Source organism: Sinocyclocheilus anshuiensis, unplaced genomic scaffold (assembly GCF_001515605.1).
Source record: "Sinocyclocheilus anshuiensis isolate Anshui unplaced genomic scaffold, SAMN03320099.WGS_v1.1 scaffold656, whole genome shotgun sequence".
NCBI lineage: Eukaryota > Metazoa > Chordata > Actinopteri > Cypriniformes > Cyprinidae > Sinocyclocheilus > Sinocyclocheilus anshuiensis.
The window spans coordinates 42,020-60,204 of record NW_015555829.1 but is presented as its reverse complement, the minus strand read 5'-3'; the positions used below and the strand labels follow the sequence as shown (position 1 = coordinate 60,204).

Genomic DNA, 18,185 nt, shown 5'->3' with positions numbered 1-18,185 from the left:
AATGAAAATATTGGTATCGGTACTCGGTATCGGCAAGTACCAAAAATAAAAGTATCGGTATCAGGCGAGTACTGGAAAAAGTGGTATCGGTGCATCCCTAATTTCCATACAACAAATTAAGACAGTTAGTACATTTACAAATGCAGTTATAATCAAGCTATTAATCCACATTTAAAAGATTAAATTAAAAGATAAAAAAAATATGTACAATGCAGAGGCCAACTGTAAGATTAGGGTAACCACCTGGTTATTGCTCTGTAGCAGGAAAGTAGATGTGATTTGCAGGACATTGTGGGACACGTGTGTGAGAGAGAAATTTACTACTATTATACTATGTAAATATTGATTTACATTTGTTGTAAAGCATAGGCGGAGGTAGGGCTGCAACAAACGATTATTTTTGTAATCGATTAATCTAACTATTATTAGAACGATTAATTGACTAAGCAATTATTTCACTGATTAATCAGTAGACATTTTATTATTCAGCTTTTGCAATTAGTTAAAATATTTAATTATGCACATTATAACAAATAAATGAAGGTAATCACTTCAGCTTTTGAAAGTCATATTATGTAATTACAATTATACAGTTAATTTATACAAATAGATATATTTGGCACACAAAATAAGATGACAGAGAAACTGTCTTATTCACCATTTAATTAGCTATATGAAAAAGTAACTGAATGACACATCATTCTGCCTAACATCTCCTTTTGTAAGTCATATGGATAAGAAACAAAATAAAGGTAAGTGATAAGATGTTTTATTTTTTCATAAACTATTTTATTCACAACATAATCTCTCTTAAAATACCTTATAGGGTAATGATAATCAAAACAGTCCTGAGCTAGATCAAGTTTTGATCTCTGCAAACCAAACTATAACTTTAATGAAATATTTTTTCCAACTAATAAAAAGATTTGATCATTAGCTAGCTCCACACTGGAGAGCCGCTTTATAACAGAAAATCAAGTTGTAATTCTAACTGAAGGCGACACTGACTTTACTGGAGTACCAAACTGCAGAGTTCGTGTAACATCCACATCGCTGTAATCAGATGCATTCTTAACTGCTGCTTTCACACATATATTGTTATAAGTAAAAAATAATATAATTTTTATATAAAGTTTAGAGCATATCTAAATTTAATGCTGCAATCAACACTTTTAATTTCATTTTCACTTTATTCGCTACAGACGTAATAGATTTAGTTTAATTGTGCAGGCATTAGAGTGATACAATGTAATTTACTTTACGGGACCTATTCAGTCTACTAAGCTAGAATATGACAGCTGCACAAATGGATTTTTAAACGGCAATCACATTTTTAGTAATATATTTTTATTGTGGTATTGTAAATTCAGGGAAGAAGAAAATAATACAGACATAATTGAAATGCAGGACACGGATTAAGTCTTGCGGGACAAATTGGGACAGTGATCATAAAATAAGATTAACATGTATACTGTACATGCTGGACAGAGACAAACTACAGGTGTATAATCTAGGCCTGTTAGTCCAAACTGCAACTACACACAGAAACACACACACACACAACATGCCTCTTGCTGCACTGGGTGTGTCCAGGGGCCCATCAAATCAGTTCTGCTCATTCATCCATCCATCTCTTTCTTTTTATTCCATCCTCCTCCTTTCCCTTTCTGTCTCTCTAATACTCCTATTAGCCTTTTTCTATCTGCGTGTCATACAGGTCGAGCTCATGAGTGCACACACAGACAGAGCTAAAAACAGCAAGCAGAATTTGTCTAGCAAATAAAAAGGTGAACAATTAAAAGATAAAACGAATAACTCTCTTTTCCTCTCTGTCTGTTTTTCTCCTTTTCATTTTCTATTCAATTTAGTGTACTTGACGCAAAAAAAAAAAAAACTGCACATCTGTAAGACTCCTCCTGCAATGATCATTTGCTTTATCAAAGCAGTGTATAATGCAAATAGAAAAATAACATTAACAAATATAACAAAAAGGAATAAAGGTAACTTCAATTTTAATGACAAAGATAAATCTAAATGTTGCAATGATAGAGATAAAAGCAAGTTTAGTTTCTCTCTCTCTATTTGTTTTAGTTTCTCTCTCCGTTTGTTTCTCTATAACTCTGTCTGTCTATACACAGTGGCGTGTCCACAAGGGTGGCACGGGGTGGCAACTGCCAACCTTAAAATGAGCTTTGCCACCCCAGTTGCCACCCCAAAGCAGCATATGGGATCGAAGTGCATTGAAAGCGGAGCAGCGTGATTTTAACTGAAGCGGGGATCTTTTGAAAGTCGGAGAATTCTGGTTTTCGCTCGCTCTCAGAGTGCACCACTACCGCTCAATCACTAGCACAATTAATGCCATAACTATAGCCGTTCTAAACTAGTTCTGCCTACAAGGATTGTACTGCACGCACACATGTACAGACACATAACGGATCACTCACACACAGAAACAAAAAATATTGTCAACGCTGCCCTGTGATTTGTCAATAAAAATGCTAGAAACAGAAAGTTATACCGAAAATTTCTTTGTGTTTTGAAGTAATCAAAATCCACAGCTTCACTATTAGTAGAGAGAGTCTCTGTGTTTTCCTTGTTTTGCCTTGCCTTGCCTGTTTCCGCGGTTTCTGATCTTTGCCTGTTTTCCTGGATTTTTCCCTCTCGTCTCGCCCCTGTGATTCTGTCTGCCGATCGGTGACCTACGCTAGCCCTGGGACTATTCTTGTGTTTTGCCCGCCATATACCTGTTTGCCATTGTTTGACCCTGCCTGTTTACCACGTCTCTTTAATAAAGCTTGCAGATGGATCCACACGTCTCACGTCTCGTCAGCCCCGTTACAGAGGGTTAATAATCTTACAGTAGAACTCAACACTGATTATTGTCAGACTTTCAAAAGCCTGCATCACTTGAATTAAGATTATAATCATTTAATTTTAAAGCACAGCCACTACAAAATCAGACTTAAGCACCTTTTTTACTTTGAGATCAATCGGATTCTGGTTAAATACAGGTTTAAAATCATAACAAGAAATAGTTTGATAGTTATGATACTGTTTTTAAAATCAAATCTTTTCACAGCTATGACAGGACACACTGGCATCTAACAATGCCTTGGAGAAAAAATCAGTTAATCTTAAAGCATATGCATAAACCCAAATAGGAAATTAAACAGTTATCGAATAAGCATGCATCTTATTCTGTGTTCTAAACTCCTGAAACATTGGTGCTTCGTATTTTAGAGCAGTCACTGCAATTAAGAAATAAATGAATCAAATCTGTATGTGCGTGTTTGTGTGAAAACCCCCTTTGTAATTGTTAAGATTTTCATAAGTAACTGTAGGCTAATTTAATTACACTTTTTTTTCTCGGTAACTGTAACAGATTGCACTTACAATTATTTTGTAATTAAATTACGTAATTCCATTACATGTAATTAGTTACTCCCCAACACTGTACAAACACTGATCTATAGTTGCCACCCCTCATTCTGCTCTTGCCCCCTCTTTGCCACCCCAAGTATAAAATCCTGGACACGCCCCTGTCTATACAGACAGGATGCCCACAACAGCAAAGAGAACAAATAAATAAATAAATAAAAAGAATGTAAGAGAGAGAGAGATAGCAAGGCAAAAAGTTTAGTGGCGGAAGATGAACAACATTCATTCAATAACACATATATCTCTTCACTTTCTTCTGCCCTATCCATTGCTGCGTTCATTTGGAACACTTGAAAGGCAATCAGGGAGGCCCTGACTCCTGAGGATATCGATTGAGCACAGGCCCACATGTGTCTGTGTGAGATTTGATCTGTGTCCCTAACTCTCATGGGACCATATTTGTGTCTGTGTGGACAGAATATTTAGTGTATACTTAAAGGGATAGTTCAAAATCAAAATTTGGTCATCATCTACTCTTTCTGATAAAACGTGGGGGGATTTGTGTTTATATTCGTGATGATTTGAATTTTAATGAGGTTGATATAAATGTGGGGGGTGAGATATTATTGCTGGACGTGTTGATTATTATATGTATTATTATCGGTGATTTTAACACTGATGTTAGTAAGAAAGTGTGTGAGGATTATAATGCTCTGAGATCAATGTAATCAATTTAATTTAACTTGGATTATTAATCAATCCACTAGAATTTTTGGGAAAAGGGAGAGAGTATTATAGAACTTATTCTAGTGTGGTGTACATGATGGGGGCCGGGGCTCTGGCTCTTCTTAGTTTGCGGAGGAAGTAGAGACGCTGCTGTGCTTTCTAGACGCTGCTGTGCTTTCTACCTATTCTATTGATCTATTGAAGTGATCATTTCATAATTTTTTGCACAAGAAAGAGTTATAAATGTAAGTTTATGGATCACAAAACTGTACAGACTAGGTTGTTGAAATATTATAACGTTGAATATTTTAAAGATTAAATTAGATCAATCAGGTGGGAGTACAAACAAAATATTTATGATGTTGAAGAGGCTTGGATGAAATTTAAGAATGTATTTCCTAAAGTTGTAGATAAGTAGCTCCCCTCAGAGAAATGAGAATCAAACAAAAAGTCAGTCCTTGGATGAATCAAACAATAATTGAATTAATAAAAAATAGAAATAAAGCAATTAAATACAGGATTTAGATGATTTTGAAAAGTATTTAGAAATATTTAGTACAGAAAAAGATAAAGGTAGCAAAGAGTCATTTTATTAATGATCAATTAAAAGGAAGGTTTGGGGATTCTAAATCTTTATGGAAGTATTAAAGAAGATCACACCAATAGGGAAGTCTGACCCTACCTCAACCAAGATAGGGTTAGATGTTGAAGGCATGATAGAATTTGATAGAAGTTGAAAAAAGGTAAATAATTCTTTCACATCTGTTGCTACAAGTTTAGTGTAAAAATGTCCATTGAATAAAGGAATCTATGGGATTGAATTTGTTAGAGGTGTTTATCAAAGAAAAGGTATGTTGCCAAATTCTTTTTCTTTTAGTAAAGTTTCAGTGGAAGATATTAAGTCATTTTAGAGCAATTAAATGTGTCTACAGCGACTGGGTTGGATTAAATTCCAGCAAGGTTTTTAAGGGATAGAGCTAGTATTATTGCACCTACTCTCACATATATCATCAATCTTTCATTAGAGAAAGGTATAGTACCAGCAGATATGAAGATAGAAAAAATTATTACATTATTTATGTGTCCTATTCTGTGTACTAAGCTCCTGAAACATTGGTGTCTCTGAAACATTGGTGTCTCTTTGTATGATATGACGATAGCCGTCAAGTCAAATTCCTTGTGTGTGTAAACATACTTGGTAATAAAGCTCTTCTGATTCTGATTCTGAAATTTTCGACCAGTTTCTATATTGAGTGTTGTTTCTGAAATAATAGAAAAAGGGGTATTCAAGCAGATTTATGTGTATTTAAGTAAAAATAAATTCATTTATGGTTTTCTGTCAGGTTTTAGAAAGTCTTATTCAACTGACACTTGCATATTATATTTGACAGATTTTATTAGGAAAGAGACTGATAGAGGAAACGTGTGGGATGGTTCTGCTGGATCTGCAGAAGGCTTTTGATACTGTTAACCATTCAATATCATTAGACAAAATAAGTACTTTTTTCATGTACAGTAAAATCTTGGTTCCCCTTCAGGAACTCGAGCTGCGTCGAGATTCGCTTTGGGAACGCCCTTGCGTGACCGCGTTCTGAAGCACGTGTCAAATCAGTCCGATGGAGCAGTGAGACGTCACGAGCGGGGTGACGTAAGCACCAGAAAGTATAAAAGCGCATCCGGCAGAGCGCAAACCAGCTTCTGCTCTTCAGTAGTGCTCTGTGTATGTGTCTGTCTATTTACTGTTGTCTGTCCACACAAGCATATATATATATAAACAATCATGAAAAAGTCTATGGCGAGCGAACGGCATTACAAACGCTGTGTTCCTCCCTGCCCACGATATCTGACGGCGGGGGATACACACGATTTGTGTGTCGTTTGTTTGGGAGCGGAGCATGCACGGTCAGCTCTCGAGGGGGCTGATTGTCATGACTGCGAGCTGCTCTCGCTGCGCACGCTCCGCTCTCGCCTGGCCGTGTTTGATGAGAGCGGCCAGGCTCCCGATCCCGCTGACAGCCTTCACGACGGGGCCTTCCGTTTTTTCCCGATCTCCATGCCGAGGTGACAAGATCGTGGGAAAAACCGTATTCTTCCCGTATCTATAGCTCCACAGTCTCTAATTATTCTAATATTGTGGGGCTTTCGAGAGGTTCCAGGAGGCGAGAAAGCAAGCGGCGGCATTTCAACGGTTCCTCCCTCGTCGCTCCCAGGCACATGCTCCCGCTCAGCAGCCCCAGCCGTCAGGCTCCTCATATTGCCAGTCACAAAAACAGAGCGTTGCAACCCGCACCCCTCCGCAAAAATAACGGGGGTTGGGGCGACGCTCTCAGTCGGGGTCTTCTAGACCGACTCAGTATACGGTGCCCGATCCTCCTCAGTGCCCTCACGGAGAGTCACTGATACCCCTGCCACCCTCGGTGCTTCAGGGCTCAGAGAGCTCCAACGAGCGATATTCCCAGCTGCCGCCCGGCGACGGTACGGCATGGGAAAGCTCACCCCCTCGAGTGAGGGCGCTACAGCAGTCAGGTCGGTCTAAATTGCATAAGGCAAAGGACTTTTGATGGTTGATGTTGATGGTTATGTCCTAGCAAATAGAACATCGGTTAATTACGTTGGCTGTGTTTTGGATAATAATTTAAGTGGAGTAAATATGATTTGGAACGTGTTGCGGAAAGTTAATGCATCAAATACATTGCAAGATATACTAGTTTTTTGATAGTGAAAGTTTAAGAGTGCTTGCTATAGGACTTGTTCAATGTCATTTTGAGTATGCGTGTAACTCTTGGATGATTGATTTAACTAGTATGTGGATGGCAAAATGGCAAAAATCACAAAACAAATTGGTGAGATTAGTTTTAGTATTACAATGTTTTAGTCATGTGGAAAACAGACACTTTCAGAAGCTCGGTTGGTTAACTAAATATTAGCATTTTTGAATCTAAAAGTGGTACATAAAATAATTGATAATAGAGCTCCAGTGTATTTTAATTCTTAATTTTCCCAGGTTAAATTAAGAACTGGTCATTTTACTAGACAGAGCATTGTGGATCTTAATTTATGTAGGTTTAAGACTTTATAAAACGTTGCCTTTGGACATTAAGGTTATAACAGGTTATGAGGGTTTTAGTAAAAGAGTGAAGAAAATGTTTTTAGATGGGCTGTCTTAAATTTGACATATTTGGATTATTGTACTGTTGTGAAGATTGTCTCTGTGGTGTGTGTTTGAGTGTGAAAATTATATTAGTATGAAATGTATGCCAAAAATGACTGTCATCACAAAAATAGTTCTTTTCTAATATCAAGGACCACAATGTAATAAGTCTTGTTACTTTATTGTGTTCTCCTTGATAAAGAAGTGTACTGCAGATGTATTGTCATTTTTTATGTCTAATAAAACTCAAACTCAAGCTCAAACTCCATAAAAGTGGTCCATACGACTCTTGCACGACATTCAAAGTTCCCACTAATCTAAATAAGGTTTTACAGTCTGAACACACCTTAGGAGAACCTTTATAAGATTTATTGAGGTTTTTATTATCTAGTTCTTCAATAAACCAATAAATCATCTTTGTGGTGGTGCTTTAAAATACCCAGAAACCAATACACTGGATGGTATTGGACCAACAATCCTATATTGTTCCATCAAGAACATTTTAATCTCCAAAGAACCATAGTCAACTCAAGCATAAGTGGATGACCAATATGAGTTTTTTTTTAATAATGTTAATAGTTACATTTTAAATAAAATTAATAATGTGTAAAATTTGTAAAAATAAATAAATAAAATTAAATAATTAAATAAATAATTAAATAATAGTAATGTGAACTTGAAAAAAGTAAATCAGTATATCAGCTTTATCTGCTGTCAAAATAAAATTCCAGCTTCCAACACTTACCAGCTGATGTACTAAATAAATATATAAATCTAAATAAATAAATAAAGCCAAATATGACAATATATCAGTCACCCACTATTACAACCCTATAACAATTTTCCCAGCCTTTTTGGCTAGAAGGCTCCCACAGTCAAGCATAATATTCAAAGTCACATTACATAATATAATATTATTAGAACTATAAAGGTAATATATAAACTAAAATATATTATTTACAGAAACTGGGAGTGTCAAAATAAGTCAGTTAATTAACCACAACAAAAAAACAATAGTTACTGGTATTTTATTTTATTTTAGTTTTTAAATGTTTTAATATATTTAGTATTAATATTATTTATTAATAATAATATTTTTAAAAATGCTATATTTTTTCGTTTTAAGTTATCCTGCATCCTCTGAAGTTTGCTAAGGTTAAAAACTACCACACTATACAGTATAAAATATTTCTTGATCAGAAGTTCTAGTTGCTACAATTAACCACTGAAGAAGCTTTTATTCTATTGTAAGAGTGCAGGAATGTTCGCCTCAGTGTGAGTACACTTGACAGCTCTGTGTGTGTGTGTGTGTGTGTGTGTGTGTGTACCAGTCAGTCAATCAATTTTTTTCCCTCCATCATTCCTTTGATCTGCGCTTCAACCTCTCCACCTCCACACTCATCAAGCCCATAGGCCTTTCTTTCAGTTGCTCTAATTGCAATCATTTCCGCACAATGAACGAATAACGCCATTTATCTCTCTTTTCCATCCTTGCCTTGCCGCCACCCCCACATTCCCTCCATCCCTCTAATAATCAGCCAATCAACTTCCGCCAAAACTTGACCACTCCATCAAACCGAGACCAGGTCAAGGAGGCAGTTCACATGCATTGCACGCACATCAAGACAAAAATCAACATAGTGTGCACACACACACATACACATATATATGCAAACATAACACACGACACATAATACACCAAAGCAATTTGTACGCTGGTTAACTGAAGCCTGAAAGGACAGAAGCCTCAAGGACACACAAACATAATCCAAATATTATCTTAATTAAGTAAAGAATGAAAGCCCTCAAACGCACACACACACGTTAATCACACATGATTAACCTTTCTACTCTGCTGCTTTGAATATCTCTATGACCTTTCACTATATTCATAACTAGAGAAAAAATATCCACAACTAGCCTATATATAGCAAAGTATGCTTACATTGTGGGGACCAAAAGTTCCCAGATGGACAGTAAAACCAGAAATCACCTTCATTTTGTGGAGCAGGCAATGGGCCCAAGAGGAAATTACTTAATAAACATACTAATTGATGTTTTAATGAAAATGTAAACATGCAGAAAGGTTTCTATGTAAGTTAGGGGATAGAAAATATTATTGGCTCAGTATAAAACAACAGAAGTTAATGTGAAGTCCATATGCCATGATAGACAAAAAAATGTGTGTGTGTGTGTGTGTGTGTGTGTGTGTCCTGTATCTTGTTGCGGCCATAAAATGTTCACTAATTTAATTAGCGGTGTTCACTATAAATCAGTTTAAATCAATGTAATTTAGTTCTCTGCACAGGTCCCTCGCTACAGTCTGAGTGTGTGTGTGTGTGTGTGTGTGTGTGTGTCTTAATCATGGGCATATGGCTTGGCAATGTTTTCTGAGTCCACAACACAAAGATTTGCTAACATGAATGGATGAATATTAATGATGCTGGTGACATCACTGTAATACTTGCAATACATTGTAATATTGGCATTCTCTTCTTGCATCTATTTAACCATCTATAGACAGGAATGACAATAAGGCTGTGAGGGACCAATTGCCAATATGCCAATATGCCAATTGTTCAGCAGACAAAACATATTTCCTAAGAAACTTTTTAGTAGACAAAAACAATTTTGAAAGTTGTGAGTTTTGAAATTGATATGATGTAGTACCTTTATACAATACGTAATGTACCATTGTAACGACTATAGTTTAGTCCTCACAGCCTTGTTTATATCCATGCAAAAATCAATATGCTGTCTGCCCTGAAGGTCTATAGCCAGCTTTACACTACAAAGACAGTGACTTGTACATGTTGACTCTCGTGCACAGGTGACCGAAAGCAGGATGCGCACAAAGTGTCTGATATATGCAGAACCAAAGCCTAAAACCTAGACTTACCTAAAGTGTTAACACTATTTAAATGCTACACTGATATTTCAGGAAATAGTGTATAAACCTCAAAAAGAGCAGTGAGACATTTCAAAAGGCTGAGCTGGACATGACAATCATAGATCCCTGTCAGTGGTGACAAAATCTCAATCACTGAAGCTGTTAATGTATGTATCCATAACCAGTCACGTCGGCCCTGTCCCAAATGTTGCCCTTGGAACCCTTCCTTCGAGTCCACACTTTGGTGAAGTAATGCTGCACAGACTGTTGGGTAGCAGTGTGCATCAGTGCACGCTCAGCAAAAGTGTGCATTGAGGGTACATAGCAGCCATAAAGGGGAATCAGAACCTTAAGCCACTGGAAGACTGCAACATCAAGTGCCCCAATTCGGACAGGGCCATTGTGTTTAAGGGTTTCATGCATAAGCATGAAATCTGGTCCACATTACAGCTTATTCTGGCCAAAATTCACGAAGAGACTGTAAATCAACCAAGCAGTTAGCTTTTTGTGACATTCAGAACTAGGTAAATCTAAAATCAGATACACTACCATTCAAGAAAGTCCATACAATTCAAGTCTCTCATGCTCACCAAGGCTGCATTTGTTTGATCAAAAATACAGTGCAAACAGTAATATTGTAAAATAGTATTACAAGGTAACTTGAATATTTAAAAATGTAATTTATTCCTGTGATGACAAAGCTGAATTTTCAGCATCATTACTCTAGTCTTCAGTGTCACATGATCCTTCAGAAATCATTCTAATATGATGATTTGGTTTTAAGAAACATTTCTTATTATTATCAATGTTGAAAACAGTTGTGCTGCTTAATATTTGTTTCTGGAAACTGTGATACATATCTGTATAGAATTCTTTGATTAACAGAAAGTTCAAAAGAAAAGCATTCAAATGAAATGATTAAAAGTGCTGAATAAAAGTATACATTTCTTTCACAAAAACAAACAAAAAACTTCCACATAAGTCTAACCAATCAGATTTGAAAGCAAATTTTGTGTACTATATGTATGTATGTGGTTGTAATAAAATATGAGATTAATTGGAGAGAACAAATTTAATGTTAAAATCAAATGTATCAAAGTAATTTTGATAAAAAGAGAAAGAGAATTTTAAAAATCAGCATGAGAGAACTGGTGCTAACATTTTATAAATATTAAGAGAGGCTATAAAGAAGGGTAACATATTGTCAGCAGGAAAGATGATAGCAGTGTGCTAACTATCAGCGTCAGCGCTAAGATCTCAGCATTATTCACTGTCACTCTGACCACACGCACAAGACATCTGTCATTGCCTTGGTGTTTGTGCATGTTACTGTGTGGCTGTGTTAGATGTGTTTGGATGAGCGTGTGAGTGCGTGCATGTGTTTCGCCCATAATTCCGACATTAAATAGACAGAGGCTGCGGTGAACTCTAAACGTGCCCTGCCTGATAATGAAAAGAGTTCCTGCTCTTTGACACTCCCTCTTTCCCCGTTCCAATAAAAATGAAACAGAAAGAGGGGGGAAAAATGATGCAGAAGGTTACATGACTCCACCCACCTCTGCTTTTGCCATCTCACCAAAATTCATCATCACTTTAATACCAATTCCTCTCTCTCTTTCTTTCCGCTAGTCCGCTTTGATGAGAATCGACAGCTTATCACAGAGGAGAATTCTATTACCTGTTCGCATGTACAGTATGCACTTACACACACTGGCACACATACAAACTTACAAACTCTCTGAGAAATGCACATTGAATTGAATTACGTCTTTGAACACATACATGCGCACACACACGGATAGAGAATTCTATTACCATCCTCCTATTGGACAGTAATCCTCTCTTCACTTCCTGCTACGATAAGGACTACTTCACACAAAAAGCAGCCCATAGTGTACCCGTGTCACAAAGGAGATCCTAACAAAAACACCAGAGATGAATGACATATATGCTCAAAGGTGTAGATTTGAGAGGCCCATGTTCGGAAGGGAGTCAACTGTCACCCTCAATCATGCACCAGTCTGACTTTAATTTTATCACAACTGAAAATAATTTAGTAAATAATAATGTTTTTTTTATAATAATAGGAAATGTTTCTTGAACATGAAATCAACATATTTGAATCGAAATATTAGAATGGAGTCATCACAATAATAAATTACATTTTAAGTATATTAAAATAGAAAACATTTAAACTTAAATAAAAATAAGTTTTTAACTTTTTAAATTGTAACAATATTTCACAATATTAAAGTTTTCTGTATTTCTGATCAAATAAATGCAGCCTTGTTAAGCATAAGAGACTTCTTTTAAAAACATTAAAAAATCTTACTGACCCAAAACTAAAACTTAAATGGTAGTGTATAAATGAACTGGAACCTCATGTTTTACACTTTTACCATTTTACTGTGCAACTTTTCTAAATAACACTGAATATGCTACTCTTACTCACAAACAGAAACAAATGTTGTGTACCATCCTGAAATTGTGCCATTTTGAAGAATTTCAGGGGTCAAATTCATTTGCACATGGATTGAGCTAAATTTTTCATGTATTTTCTCGAAACAGAATCTTAAGACAGATGTTTTTGCCCGTGTTTGATTCTATAACATTGCTTCCTTTGCACAAGCTCAGAATGACTTTATAGGATTAGTATGAGATTGATTCTTTGTCTTCATTCATAGAGCGTGTGCAGTTAGCTGACTGCAGTGAAGTGAATGCCACACCAATCTCAGCCCTGCATTCTGCCACCCTGCCAAGATCTGCAACAACACACACACACACACACACACACACGCATAGTTGACATCAACAAATCTGGTTAGTATGATGTGCTCCTTGCTTACTTCAGCATTGTGCCTATTTTTATACACAATACATAATGCAAGCGTATATTTTACAACTGTCAGCTGTCTTTCTTTCCTAAACTATAAAGAGAGACTACTTTAATATATATTTACAAATCTTTCTAAAATGAACACAAATGCAAACTCATACACATACACACGCAGAGTATTCTCCTATAAAAATGATTTGCAGACAGTGTATGCAGTGAGTGCACAGAAAGGTTGATAATCAATAGTGCAGTGTGAATGTTTAACTTTGGGCTCTCTCAATCAATACAGAGCTCTGAACAAGAACTAAATATACCATTCTGCCCGGAGTCAGTGAAAGATTGAGAGAAAGAGTCAAACAAATACAACCAGTAAGCCATCAGAAAGAAAATCAACTGTATGTCCAAAAGTAGGAATTCTATAGCATTTTGTATAGCATTTAAAAAAAATGTATGCTGCAAGTAAATGTTGGCATCAGATTTCATTTAACAGTTAATTTTTAAATCATTAGTGTCTTTAAAGATTAACTTTAAGCAAGTGGTAAATAGTGGTAAAGGTGATCTAAATGTAAAAATGCACAATTACATATCTAATCAAACATGTTAATACTTACAGTACTTTTTAAAAGTATAGGTGAGTCTTGGTAAGATTAAGAGATTTCTTTTTAAAACATAAAGAAAAAATCTTACCGACCCCTAACATTTGAACGGTAGCATGTATATTACAGTACATAAAAAATCTCTAATATTGACGAATAACCAATATATGTGCACCCATATATTGTGCATCCCTAGACAAACACTACACCCATATGTGCTTGTTAAGCCTTTTTAACTATGGGCATTATTAGGCCCCCTAATAAAGGGCCTAGGAATACAGTACTCCTTGCCGTGTATGTAATGCAACAAAATACAATGATGATCTAAAATTTTTGCATACAGTGAGTTCGTCACAATAGTCCATGCCAAAACTGTCAGGTGACACAGAAATGACTCCCAACAGAGTCAAAGCCCCTTCTTTTCATGTCTCATTAGCATGTAATACACATGGAAGGAAGGATAGACAGACAGAAACAGCGGAGAAAAAAAAAAGTATCTTGAAGAAAGAGAGAGACAGGGAGTGTCATGCTTTTCACAGTTAAGTAACACAGTCCATAGTTATCTACGGTAATGACAGGTCCATAATTAGCACAAAGCTAATTCACTGTGATGCAAAAATGGCCTACTATCTCTCTTTTCCTCCCTCCTTTCATCGTTTCATCTGCCACATGATTTCTGGGCATTTCTTCTCTCTGCTTCCTGCTTTGTCTGACTCTCTGCACACAGGCTTTGTTTCCTCAATATTGCAAGGAAACCTCTTGTGATAAACTAAATAAATAGCATGATCATTAAGGACGAACCAAAAAAAATAAATGTTGATTTTTTTTTTTTTGCAGGAAATGTTTCCAAATCATAAAACACTCCAGACACTCAAGCTGTACAAGTGCTGGCATCAAGTTAAAGGAACATGATTAATTTATTCATGTGGCTGAGGAAATAAATCAAACACACCACAAATCAAATCACACGTTTGCTTCTAAGTTCTCTTCTAAATTATGAGCTCTCTCTCTTTTGTGAATTTATATTCATTGCATCTGTATTGGAAATAATACTTTTAATAAGACCAACATGGAATCTGCTGACTTTGCATTTTCTATGTTTTGGGGAAAATCTGCAGAATTTAAATGTGGAAAAATGTGGTAATAGTGAGTCTTATTAGCTGCTTAAAGCTTTTTAACTTCAAATGTGCTTTAGTACTGCTCTTCGCAAAGTAGCTGGACCTTCTTTTATTGTTAACAAACATGATGTAAACACATGAACATGAATGACCGAAGCCGGGAACTTTCCCGGCAAATCGAATGAGACATCTCTGAAAATAAAACATTATTGCTTACTGGTAAGGCAAGAATACTGATTTGACTCAATTCATTTGCTGTGGAGTTTTGCAGACACAGATTCCATATGGGCCTGTTCAATAATGCTGCCAAAGAAATTACAGAAAAAATGCTAAGCTAATGCTAATATGGGTTTCTATTAGTCGCCAGTACTCACGTTTATCCATTATTTATCCAACTATGTTGGAACTGGGTGTCTCATTCTATCTGTCTCTCTCTGTCTATTTTTCTGTCAGTCATTCTCAGTATTAATGCATTAGTAACATTGTGGGCGATTCCTCTGGGAGTCAGTCAAATGGTCTTACACCCCTCTATGCCATAGGGAGGTCTTTAAAGCGAGGAAACATGACAGCATTATACCTTACCTCCGACAGTAGCTATCCCAAAGCCCAAAAGTCCTTCTAAAGTCTTGAAATTACACTGTGGAGCAAACAGCATTGCATCACTGAGGGGAGAAAAAAAGGATACAGCCGTACTCCTCCGGAACGAGAGCCAATGGCAAGGATCTTCTGCACCGGGTCAAATGCCAGAGCTGTGGGCTGATAGGGAACACCATGACGCACTGTCTGCAGAGAAATTAAAACAGAGAAAACATGAAAAAGAGTGTGCTACGTTAAGAACAAAGTACTGTAGGCAACTTAAGTTATTCCCACATAATAGTGACACAGCCTACGGCCTGCCTGCAACCCCTCCTACTCTCCTGAGAAAAAATACTTCAGCTTTCTACTGCTCAATGTGCAGCCACCCGCTCCTTCCCCTCTGTTTCAAGATATATTCTGCAATATTTTATTTGTTTGGCATACACTACTGTTCAAAAGTTTGAGGTTGGTAAGATGTTTTAATGTTTCTGAAAGAAGCATCTCATGCTCACCAAGGCTGCATTTATTTGATTAAAAATACAGTGAAAAAGTAATATTGTCAAATTCATTTTTTCATTATTTTTAAAATAACTTGTCTATTTTAGTATATTTTAAAATTTAAATTATTCCTGTGATGACAAAGCTGAATTTTCAGCAGCCATTACGCCAGTCTTTAGTGTCACATGATCCTTCAGAAATCATTCTAATAAGCTGATTTTCTGCTCAAGAAAGAGCCTGTTTATTACAGAGCTACAGTAGTTAAATAATGCATAGAATAATATAAGATGAAAAAATATACATCAGTTATTCTTCTCAAACTTATAAGACATACTTTTCAGATTTGTATGCAAAACTGTTGATCAGTTACTCACATAATATTCAAGATGCTGATATACAAGCTGAAAGTTACCTTGTAAGGTGAGGCGGAAACCTTATGCATCCTATTTTACTCTTCAAAAATGTCAGAATTTCTTACCAAAAGCTAACTATTACCAAATTTGCTTTACCAAATTAAAAGCCTCTATTATTATTGGCTAAGTAAATATGTAAAAGTGCAAAGTTCAAACTTTATCAGTCTGGCTGCATTAACGGATTCTGGCATAGGATACATAAACAACAGTACTGAAAGCCTCCCACAGCGCATAAGTGTTTCCACATTCTGTTGCACCTGTCCCCCTCATTCAAAACAATTTGTGACTTAGAAGTTACATTTTTTCAATCAGCTTCCTATGCTATAACTTTCATACTTCAGTTGCTTTCTGTCTGCAAAAAAAAAGTCTCTTCACCTGTTAATGTTTGACATTATGTTGATAACACAGCACAGGTCAAATTACTCAAGTCAGTAAAATATCAAAACAGATATGGCCTGCTACGTAGTTTACTGCAAAGCAAGATCACTTGGGATTTAAATCAGGGTACCTTTCCATCACACAATCATATATCATCAAAGATGATGCCGCCATGCTGACAACACTCCACTTTCCTTTCCCATGTCTCCATGTCTACAATCTCAGCAAAGATCTCAGCATGCCTTTCTGGCACCTCGCTGACCACTCAAGATCAACTTCATCAAAACCAAGCTCCCCTACCCCCCAGCCAACGCTCCCCCACTCAGTCTATCTTCATCTCAGCTGAAGGTCACACAGCTGTCAACGCTTGCTGTGCAAAAACAATGGTACCCCTCAAGACCAACCATCACATTCATGGTCAAAATTGAAACAACCACCTAAACCAGCCACTTCGTTTTCCACAAAACTGGCAAAATCCAAAACCTTGTTTGTTTAGTCTCTGTTTATTTAATAACAAGATTACTCACTTCTCATTGGCCTTCCTGCATCTGCTACATGATCCCTTAAACATATTCAAAACATTGTTTCTCATCTCAATTTCAATTAAATTCAGTTTTAAAGTACTTTATGGCTCATATTGTCAAAACATCAATACACAACCAAAGTAATAAATAATCTAAAATAAAGTATAATTAAAAAATAAAACTGAAATAAGCTATCAATAATGCCAAAAAATAAATAAATAAATAAATAAAATACTTAGCAAGATTTTAAATTGATGCACGGTAGGTTAAGTGCCTTACTCAGGGGCCTGATGGTGATGGCTTGCTGTATGTGGGTCTTGAACTAGCAACCTTCTGGTTAAGAGCCCTGAGTTTTATTCTGTAAATCACACACCATTTAACCTCTACAACTTCTCACACGTTACACATTTTCACAAATCAAAGTCAAGATGCTGTTATCTGCCGTTAGCAGACAGCTAACTGTAAGGATGGCCCCTGTGGAGCATCACTGGGTTAAGTGCTTTGCTCAAGGACACAACAATGACATGTGAACACAATAACTCTTGAGTTCATGGGTTCAGATCAGTTAATCTATTCCTGCTAATCCACCTGCAACCGGTGTTAATCTCATTATCAATAAAATTACTTGTCACTGTTACTTGTCAAATTATAAAATGCTTGTCACTGATGAGTTTAATCAGTAATAACAAAGGCAAAAATGTGTATCATGATGACAATTTAAAAATTCTAAAATTTGACAAGAAAAATAACACCACAAGATATTAACAATGCCCTAACAATGTTTTTGAAGAAGAAAAATATACAAAGAATATAAATGTTATAGATAATGCAGTCAATAATATCAGGAATTATAATATCCCCCCTCAGAGGACCTCAGATGATGCCAACCCTGAAACAACATACAGAACTACCAAATTTTGCTATAAGGTTGATAGCATCATATAATAATTGCTGTTAATAGTGTTCATCATCTGTTTGATTACATCTTTAATTGATTTTTCCGTACATTTATGCCATATGTACATTAACTGACATTCACCACTGATAAGCTACTACTAAATATTGTAGAAACCTAATTTGCTGTATGGTTGCTTTGCAACG

The 18,185-nt window shown here is 36.2% G+C and overlaps 1 protein-coding gene across 5 annotated transcripts in view; it reads right to left on the bottom strand.

Annotated features, from left to right (window-relative positions):
- Positions 1–18,185, bottom strand: part of LOC107675353 (syntaxin-binding protein 5-like) — a 164,212-nt gene that overhangs the window by 128,924 nt on the left and 17,103 nt on the right. For all 5 annotated transcript variants that reach the window (XM_016469651.1, XM_016469653.1, XM_016469652.1 and 2 more), the window contains exon 2: positions 15,381–15,478. In XM_016469651.1, coding sequence (XP_016325137.1) covers positions 15,381–15,478 — 98 coding nt within the window. The remainder of the gene's footprint in view (positions 1–15,380; positions 15,479–18,185) is intronic.